The following is a 10248-nucleotide window of genomic DNA, read 5'->3' on the forward strand; positions in this document are numbered from 1 at the left end:
AGTAGTACTAGAATTTAACACACCATATTCATAAATCTAAGTGTATATCCTACTAACAGAGAGTCAGCACAGGTACCTTTACATAAAAGTACGTATTTCCATCACTAGAACTGACCTTTCCAACTAAATTTGCCTTCTTCCTTTATTGCTAACCTTTCGGAATAAGAGTTACTTTATTCCACCTAACAAACTCTCCACCTAAAAAATTTTCCACATATTTGTGATATCCCAATTTGGCATGACTTCAGAGATAAAGAAATCACTTAACTATGAAAAATTAAAGCAATTTAAGTAGCAATGCTCTTCCTGGTATAAAAGTCCCAATACTAGACTACTTCAGTCAACAAGCAGCCCCACTACCATCCAGTTTACTCTGGAGAAGGTCACCAATATCCCCAGCACTAGTATGGAGAGCAGATACCATTCATATCTCTGAGATGATTAAAACATCACTCTAACTAGGATATTAATGTGTGAAGCAGAAAAAACAAACCCTGGTTTTATTAGAGGCACACTATACTAATGGTAGGGAAATGGGGTCTAAAATGTTCTTTAAAAATTATATAGGAGGAAAATAAATAAATAATTGCATAGGAGAAAAAAGGAAAAAAAACTGCCTGGTGTCTTCTGTAATTTCTTTATGAACACTCAATTGTTAAAGAGTCCAAGAAAACAAGCTTGCTCCCAAATTTTGTCAATCATAAAAAGAAATTTCATTTTTAACATAACATGATTTAATATAATCTGACATAAAGTACAGCTATACATACCTGTATGATTGGTATCTGGTGTACATTTATTAATAGCAACGTCAAAAGTAAAAAAACGAGAAATATTTAATCAAACATCCACAAAATCTTTGCCCCTGGGCCAAATGCCACAAGCAGTAAACACCAAGATGATGTTTTTAAAAGGAACTATTTTCAACAACACAATTGTAGTTTTATCCAAGGGCCTGCAGCCCTACTGAGTGGCTAAACCTTAGCCCATTAAGAAGCTCTGCATCATAAAAGCAATTTTAAATTATCTATCTACTTTGATGGAGGAATAATTATGGCAAGTGTAATTAAAAATATTTGATATGCATGGTTTTTCAGCAGAGTTGCCATTATTATTATGTTGTGCTTAGAGCAATATGAAAGTTACTTTTCTCATATCTTGAGTACACACTTTCTGGAGGATGGGAGGAGGGCAATGTAACCTGAGGCATGCTGAGTGTATAGAACAGCTAGACAGCTAACTTACAAGTGGACCCACGTAAGCTATATAACACAGCAGTTGCATATAAAGAATTGATAGTCACTCGACCATGTGAAGGCCTAAGCCATGATCTCATATTAAAGTGTTTTTAAAACCACCCATTATGTTCACTCAAATATAACTTTTAAATAATTTGTCACACACTTAATTCTCTATTTAGAGGTTAAGTGAAATTAAGGATGATGGGTTTCAGTCTGGAGAACATTTTCTCTGACAAAGCCATTCATTCCTTTAGATCTGCCTCTCATCCCCAGAAGGATAGTGGGTGGGACCTAGATACCCTTCTAAGAGATATATTAGGATTTTAATTCTACATTCCTAAAACTGAGTGGAAGTTTTTGCTCTGTCATTTCACGTGTACTTCCCTCCTCCACTCTCCTTTAAACCAGAACACTCATTCTCCTGTGAAAAAGAGACCGTTCTTTTCCTTTAAATAGGTGATGGGCAAATTCTCAATTTGTTTCAGGTGCCTTAGTAAGCTAAAAAAAGTAAACAACAAAAACTGAGAACTTAAAAAAAAAAAAAGATGCAGAAAAACCGAAGCCTGAAGCCATCCGTCTTTACCTCATTCTTCTTGGTATGTTACCTGAGCATTTGCAACAAGGATGTCAAGAGGGAAGCAGTCTCTACAGAGGCTTTACCGACCAGAGGTGAGGGTAGGTTCATGTTCCTTAAGGAAAAGGCAAAAGGGAAGAACTTCACGGGCGCGCTTAACACTTTGGTGGAAGGTGGATTTTAGAAAGGCCAAAATAGTAAACTATCGACAAAGTTTAAAGAGTGCGTGGATTGGGCACAACTAGTGAAAAGGTTAGCGGGCATGTAGGGAAACACTCGAGGTGGGAGGGTGCGGAGGAAAAGTTTTAAATATCCACCAGAGCTTAGTTATCTATTAACATGCATCCTCCTCCCCAGGCTCTGCTCTTGCCCCCAGAGCAGCTAGCTGCAGGGAAAGCAAGCAGCCCTATTTTTAAACACTTAAATCTCTCCCTTGGACTTCAGAAGGCTTGAGTTACTAGCGTTGTAAATAATGTTTCTTCCTAAACAAGTGAAGGCACACCTGAATTCCCTAGCCGAGGCCCAGGAGAAAGGAAGGTAAAGGCACAAAAAGTGATTTCAGCGTGAGAGCGAGGTGATGGGATGGGGGTCGGGGGTAGAAGGAAGGACTTACCGCAGCCTCTGCGGGCTGCCCCCAAAGACTCAGGGCCAGTAAGAACAAGCCGGCAGCCAGGCTGACTCCACGCAGTTTCATTCTTCTCCGGCTCCCGCAGCTCCTTCAGCACCCGCACGAAATCCCTGGCTGGCTCTGACCAACTGACATAATCTTGAGGGTTTATAGGGAGAGAGCTAGAGCCGGAGAGAGACAGCGAGGGTGTCCCAATTGTGCCGGTCGTCTTGGGTGAGGAGAAAGTAGGTTTTTAAGAGTGGAAGGGGAAAAGAAAAAAAAAAAAAAAGCAGCAGCTATTCTTCCCTCCCCGCTCCCCTCCCCAAAGCCGGTCTCTCGGGAGCACTTTTCCCTTCTGTCCAGACTTGCAAACTTTTTCCTCGCGCAAGTCCCACAGATCTACTTTCCTCCCTCTCTTCCCCTGCACCGCCCCCTCCCCACCAGCCCTGGGGAATTTGAGGATCACTCCGCCACAGTTTTAGACCGCACCAGCAACCTGCGAGGGAGTGACGCTCAGTTATTTGGAGGAGGGAAACGTCCAGCCCAGTTGACTGCGCACCCTGACTCCCCCCGGGAAGCTTTTCTATTCGTTCACTTGCACCTTCCGTTGATACTCCTTTTCCCTGCCCAGTCCCTCTCTCACTGGTGTGAGCACCAAAGCCAATTACAAATAGACCTGAGCTGGGACTATTTTTTGTAGCGGAGGGATCTAAGAGAACGGTTTCTTTTATTGTTAATGATTAGAAACAAATTTTGGTGCCTGCTCCCAGGGCTGCTGGGGTTGTTTGCCTTCCACCTGCTCACAGGAGGGAGTTTCTACATACAACAGAAAATGTGAAAATATTAGAAACATATAAATATATTTATATAATTAAATATATGCTTACAGCTGAAGAATTAAGAAAATGAACGTACGTACACGTGTGTGAAGACTTTATGCATATTATATTCATATAAGATTTGGGAGCGTTCAGTAGATATGAGTAATTATTATGTGGTTGGATGTTATAGTAATACAGTCATATCTTTTTCTTTAGCTACATTGAATGCCATAATTAATATTTACCTCATACTGACTAATATAAAAGGCATTGACTCTCATTGCAGATGTTTCTCGGAGAGATTTAGGGTAGGGGATTAAATAACTTTAGTGCAAGTTTCCTTAATACTAACACGGACACTTAATTGGAAATATTTGTATGGAGTTAATGGCAGTTGAATTGATGTCTCCCAAATAAAGTAGACTTGAACGTTACTTTGGTAATTCTGACATACAGATTTTTTAAAGCACCATCAGGCCCAGAAAATATTTTATGTGGACTCCTTGGGGGATCTTTTAGGGATTTCTTGACGAATTCTTCAGAACAGTTGTTATCTCACACCCTAGAATTTACCACTTCAGCGTCTTTCAGGGCTTTGGACCTATATCACGGGGGCCCACTTATCCTTAGGTTCAGCTCAGCTAAAGGTAGTTTTACAACCCCAGAAACTACCACCACCCCAAGAGGTTAGTGTGCAATAAATTAGAATGAGTGATATGCATTTGGGAAAGTGTGCAAAGGCCCATGTGTCTATGTGGGAGGAGTATGCCTTAATCTGTATATGTGTAACAATTAACAGTGCTTTAAGAAAGTGTTTGATGCACAGTTGCTTACATCTTAGTGTGTAGGTCTGTGGGCCTGTGCGTGAAGCTGTGGAGATGCGTGGGAATGTTACGTGTAGAGGTGCCTGAAAGTGAGAAAGACGACCGGCTGCCCGAGGTAGGGGGGATGATTGACAGCAGACAGCCCCGCCCCCTTCCCCTCCATTCCTTCCTCCCCTGGTGCATGGAACTATCTTTTGAGTGCGGCAAGTTGTAGCGGGCACCGCTGACCGTGTTTCCCTTTGGGGAACCTCTTTATCTAGAAGCTGAGTTTAGTTTCTTCAGGAGTGAGCCGCTTCGCCCCCCTACCCCATCCTCTTGAATAAGGAAACAGCCGCCAAGCATCCGATGAGCCGCGGCCGCGGAGCCGCTTAGCAGTCTCCCGGGACCCAGCTCCGGAGGAGCCGCAAGCATGCACCCTGGGTGAGCTGTTGCTGCCCCGAGCTCCTCTCCTCTTTCCTATTCTGGGCCACTTTGCCGGACCGGGACTATACTTGTACTTCTGTCATTACAGAGAAAGTTGGGGCAGGCAGCAAAAAGGGGTCGGGGGTCTATGGGCAGACGCAGGACCCCGGAGCCTAGAGAACCCATGTTATTCACCCTCCCTCCCGTTTCAGGTTGTGGCTTCTCCTGGTTACGTTGTGCCTGACCGAGGAACTGGCAGGAGCGGTGAGTCTCATCTCCCGACCCCTTTCCCTCCTCCTCCTTTGACCTCCTCCCCATCCCACCTCTTGTGTTTGTGTAAGGGGGTTGCAGAGGGTTGCGCCGTGAAACGGAGTTCACATCATTCTCATTTCTACTGGGAGTTAATGGGATTCTTAGAAAGGAATAGCACAGTGTCAGGCTAATGCCTTTGGGACTCAGGCATCTTTCTGTTCCAAAACTTCGTAAGGGGTTGGGAAAATAAAAGTAGAAGACACAAGAGGCACGCATTTCTGAGCGTCTTCCCGGACGACTTAAAGATGACTGACATCTGATGCCTTTCTCTGTATCGATCTCCAAGGCAGAAGAAATGTAATTTTCCCTGGCTTACAAGAACATGAATTGGCACACAAGTTTGAAAGTGGGAGGAGTATCCAAGAAGTGGGACTTGGAAGTACCGAGAATGTTGTTAGAAGTTAAACTTAAGTATTTTCTTGTGAGTCCTCTGACAGTACCAGGTGACAACATCTGGATTCTTTAACTGCCTGAACTGCACTGATACTACTAGATGATGTTCAGTTTCTGCCTGATGTTTCCTTTTACTGGTTTTCTCTATCATCAGAAAGTTAAAGTGGTTAGAATAGGAAAAAAAATTCTAAAAGTTAACATTTCATAGGCTGTTTAGATATCATCCATCAAGTCAGCTAGGGGCTGCAGGCAAAGGGTTTTCTGTAGACGTTTGGTCAAGAAAAGTTTAACAGATCCCAGAAAGTAGTAATTCCAATGGAATTACTAGGATAAGCTACCAAAAGTGGCGTGACCTGAATAATCAGAGATGCTGCAGTTTTCCAGACTCACTAGCAACTTACGCCTGCAGAAATAAAGTTAATCATTGAGTTCAAATATGAAGTTAACTATTGAGTACTGTTTCACTGTTCTATTTTAAAAATTCTTAATAATTGCCAAAGTCATGCATGTACTCTATATATGTGTGTATATATATATATGTATATATATGACAGCTAAATATATATTCCAAATATTTACTTTGTGAGTTTTGACAATTTTCACTGATTGGCTCTATTTTTAATACTTCAGATATTTTAAAATACTATTTATAGAGCCATACTTAATTCAACCCAATAAGATTACCTAATACTTTTATGGGAAAAAAATGGATTACTTTGTCCTGGTATATGTCTTTAAGAAAATATCAGAATAAAGTGAAATGACTTCTCTTATGAAAAGAGGATGATGCCAGAAAACTTGACTTTTAATGTTTTGTGACCCCTTAACTCAGAACATCAGCTTTTATGTAAGTAAGTTCTAGATTTTGTAAGCAGAGGTATTGATCTAGTTTTCTGCACACTTCCCTTTCTGATTCCTGCAGTATACAAGTTTAGTTATATGTTACCTTGAGGCTCAATACTACATTTATTGAAAATGCCAGGTTTTGATTAGTTAACAATTTGTCTGGGAATCTTACTACTTATAAAAATGTCATGCTTGGGCAGAATACCCTCCAGTAAAACCTTTATTTCAGACTCTGGCTGATCGTATTCAGTGTACTTTTGGGAAAAGCATTAACAAATCATTCTAGGAGATTTCCCAAACACTGCATCCTATCACTTGATAACTTTAAAAGTTACTAGAGGATGTTGCCTTCATTTCTGAGAAGTGTTGAAGCATGTCTCCAAAATCATCCACTACTTTGGTGTGTGGATTTTAGACTCTGTCCCATTGTTTTACCATGTCACCTGCTATGTCAGTGTGACTGACCTTGGTAAGACTAAAATAAACCTTGAGATACACTGACAGTACTTTATTTTTTGCCTTCAGTTCATAACTACTTCATTCACCTATTATTTACTTCTGCATTATATGTTTGACATTGTAAAGCTAATTTTTAATTTTTGGAAAAATGGCAAAGAGAAAGAGAAGAGTAACTGGATAAGTTCTCAGAAGGTGACTTTGCTGAGGGGAAGTTTTTTCCTTTGTATTCTTTGTACTGGATTATCATTTATATTAGCTGGTTCTCATCTTTTACTCTCAATTCCAGTTCATCATCTGGGTTTGTAATATTTTTCACCTTTCAGATGATTTTAAACATTTGAATTCTTTGTAACTTTTTGACTTATATTAGTGAAAAATAACTTATAAATAGATTGGCAGGAACTATGTTGTGCTTCACTATGACAAAGTCTCTTCACTGTGAGAGTTAAACGTTGTCAATAAAGGAATACTGGTGATCATTTAAGATAGGGTCATTTAGGTGCTTTTGAGTTCTTTCTTTGTCAGAGTTTATAAAGCAGTACTTTTGAAGGGATGGAAAACTAAATGTTAAAACCCAGGATTAAATAATGAATTTTCATTAAATTTCTTTTAAAAGAGTGCTGATCTTCATTTATTTGAAATATTTTCACAATTTATCTGAATGAGATAGAGCCTAGAATTTCAGAACATCCATATTGGTTTTTTGGTTATTAAGTGCCTAAGGCACCACACACAAAGATTTATTTAAACACAGTCTCTAACTCTGTAGGAGTTCACTTTCTCAGACAATGGTTGTCATTTTGTTCCTTAAAGGATAGGAAACTTGGGACTTCCCTGGTGGTCCAGTGGTTAAGACTTCAAGCTCCCAATGCAGGGGGCCGGGGTTTGATCCCTGGTCAGGGAACTAGATCCCTCATGCCACAACTAAAGTATCCTGCGTGCCACAACGAAGATCCCACAGGCCGCAACTAAGACCCGGCACAGACAAATAAATAAATAAAAATATTTTTTAAAATATAGGATACTTATTGATAAATTACCATCAGCATCATGTTAGAGAAGAGACTAGAAAGACCTATATCTCACCAAAGGCCAATATGTTTAGAAGTTAAAATATATCCCAAATTAGTCAGGGTCCTCATGTTTTCTTCCCATTTTGCCCCAAATCTGCTTTCACAAGAGGATCTAATACAACCAGACATATTTAAAAGTCAAAGCCCAGTGGGAGAGTTAATGGAGTGGGGAAGAGGCAAAGGGGAGAAAACACCTGTCTATTATCAACTCTGCCTAGAGCACAGGTAAAGTGCCTTTAGCCACATTCAAATCAAGATCTGATTGAAATACAAACTTCTTAAAGTTGTAACTTGCTCAGGTTGGTCCTTTCCAATGTGATTTTCAGTCATAATCACAGTCATCAAAGTATGAAGGGAGTGTTAAGGTTTTTCAGAGATGGAGAAAATCCCTTCCTAATATAAGGATCAAGAGGAATATTTGCCTTGTTTGGGCTGTCTCTAGGATTTTTCTTTTTTTCTCTTTTAAAACAAGTTTATTAAGATATAATTTACATACCATAAATTCACACATTTATGTATATCATTCAATGGTTTTTAGTAAATTTACTAAGTTGTACAACCATCACTATATCCAGTTCTAGAACATTTTCATCACCCCAGTAAGATCCTTCATATCCCTTTAATTAATCCCTATTCCCACTCCCCAAGCCTAGGCAAGCATGAATCTACTTTTCTACCTCTATAGATATGTCTTTTCTGGACATTTCATATAAATAGGACCAATTAATATATAATCTTTTGTGTTTAGCATTTTTCACTTAGCATAATATTTTTGAAATTCATTCATGTTGTAGCATATATCAGTATTTTACTCCTTTTTTTTTTAGTATTGGTATTGGTATTTAGTATTGGTATTCCATTATGGATATACCCCATTTTCTTTATGCATTCACCAATGAATGGACATTTGGGCTCTTTCCACTTTTGGCTCTTATGAACAATACTGCTATGAACATTAACATACAAATCTTTGTGTGGGCATATATTTTATTTCTCCTGAGTAGATGGAATTGCTGGGTTGTATGAAAACTTTATATTTAACCTCTTAAGAAACTGCAAAACTGTTTTCCAAAGTGGCTGTACCACCTCACATTCCATCAGCACTGTATGAAAATTCCAGTTTTGCTACATCCTTGCCAACACTTGTAATTGTCTGTCATTTTTATTATAGCCATCCTGGTGGGTGTGAAGTGGTGTCTCGTTGTGGTTTTAATTTGCATTTCCCTAATGACTAATCAATTAAGCATCTTTTCAAGTACTTATTAGCCATTTGGATATCTTCTTTGGAGAAATGTTTATTCAAATATTTTGCCCATTTGAAAATTGGATTGTCTTATTATTATTATGTTGTAAGAGTTCTTTGTATATTTTAGATACGAGTCTTTTACCATGTATACAGTTTGCAAATATTTTCTCCCGGTCTGTGGCTTATGTTTTCATTTTCTTAATATGAATTCTTAAAGTAGTCTTCTGCTTTGCCTGCTAGCAAATATCCTATATCAGCTAGATATGAATGATTGGAATATATAACATATATATGTGTGTCTGCACGGACATCAAATATGTATCTTGGGTGACTGGGAATGCTGATACATATGTATGAGTGCATCATCAAGTGAACCATCAAATGACTACATAAATAGGTAGCAATAGATGATAATGTAGTTATATTATTGACAGGTCAAAAGAAACATTTTCAGATAGGAGTGGAGGGGAAAATAGATATTATTTAATGTGTTACTAAAGAATCAGATAGATATATTACCATATCACAAATTTGTTTTATTATACATTTTGATGATTGGTTTCTGTTGTAACCCCATGTATTTTATTGACTACATTTAAAAATACTTTTCTGAAAGGGAGTCTGTAGGCTTCACTAGACTGTCAGAGTAATCCATGGTACTGAAAAAGAACCCATCTAGTTATGCAGTTGGTTTTTACAATTTGGTGTCTAAGGCATCTTCAGGTGTGAGGGCATTTGTATTGACAAGTGCCAACAACCTTTTAGATTCTAGGCATATTATGGCGCCTCCAGTAAATATGCCTCTATATTCTATAAGATCATAGTCAAGCCAAATCACAGGAGCAAAGTGGGCTATTCCCCTAATTACTTCATTAATATAATAATGAAGCAAATAGATTGACCTCAATTATCAATACATATTGGTGTTCACTTGCCTCAATTTGTGCTTAATTCCATAATTTCACCACCATGCTTGGAGTACATAGACTTGTCCTATCCTACGTAGATGACAAGACATATACATCTAGAAAGAAGATATTAGGAAAGCACCATGCTGTATTAAACTACCAAGTCCTTTTAAGCTGACCAATGTCCCAGTGAGGCAGATCATAGAGCTCTAACTTGTTTTAAGGTCTAAATATAAATAGAACACCTGATAAGCATGCCCAAGGGAAAACTGACAGGAAAATTAGCTAAGAACAATTATCTACTCTTACCATCTGTAATTTATCCCGCTCCTAGGATATTTTTTCTTCTACAAACAATATTGAAGTCTCCTCCATTATAAAAACAAATAAAATTTTAACAAACCATGGCTTCATTTTCCTCTGTTACTCTAACCCCCTCAATCACATTACCACCAAATTTCTGGTCATTTTCTACTCTTCTTCAACAACCATCTACCCTTAAGCCTATTACAGTCTAGAAGGAGGCTATTCTACCAAAATTG

General features: G+C 38.7%; 1 protein-coding gene across 1 annotated transcript in view; it reads right to left on the reverse strand.

Annotated features, from left to right (window-relative positions):
- Positions 1-2796, reverse strand: part of COL4A5 (collagen type IV alpha 5 chain) — a 217903-nt gene extending 215107 nt beyond the window's left edge. The window contains exon 1 of the mRNA XM_060002285.1: positions 2429-2796. Coding sequence (XP_059858268.1) covers positions 2429-2509 — 81 coding nt within the window. The 5' untranslated portion in view covers positions 2510-2796. The remainder of the gene's footprint in view (positions 1-2428) is intronic.
- Between the last annotated feature and the right edge of the window lie 7452 nt (positions 2797-10248).

The sequence above is a fragment of the Delphinus delphis genome, chromosome X (assembly GCF_949987515.2).
Source record: "Delphinus delphis chromosome X, mDelDel1.2, whole genome shotgun sequence".
NCBI lineage: Eukaryota > Metazoa > Chordata > Mammalia > Artiodactyla > Delphinidae > Delphinus > Delphinus delphis.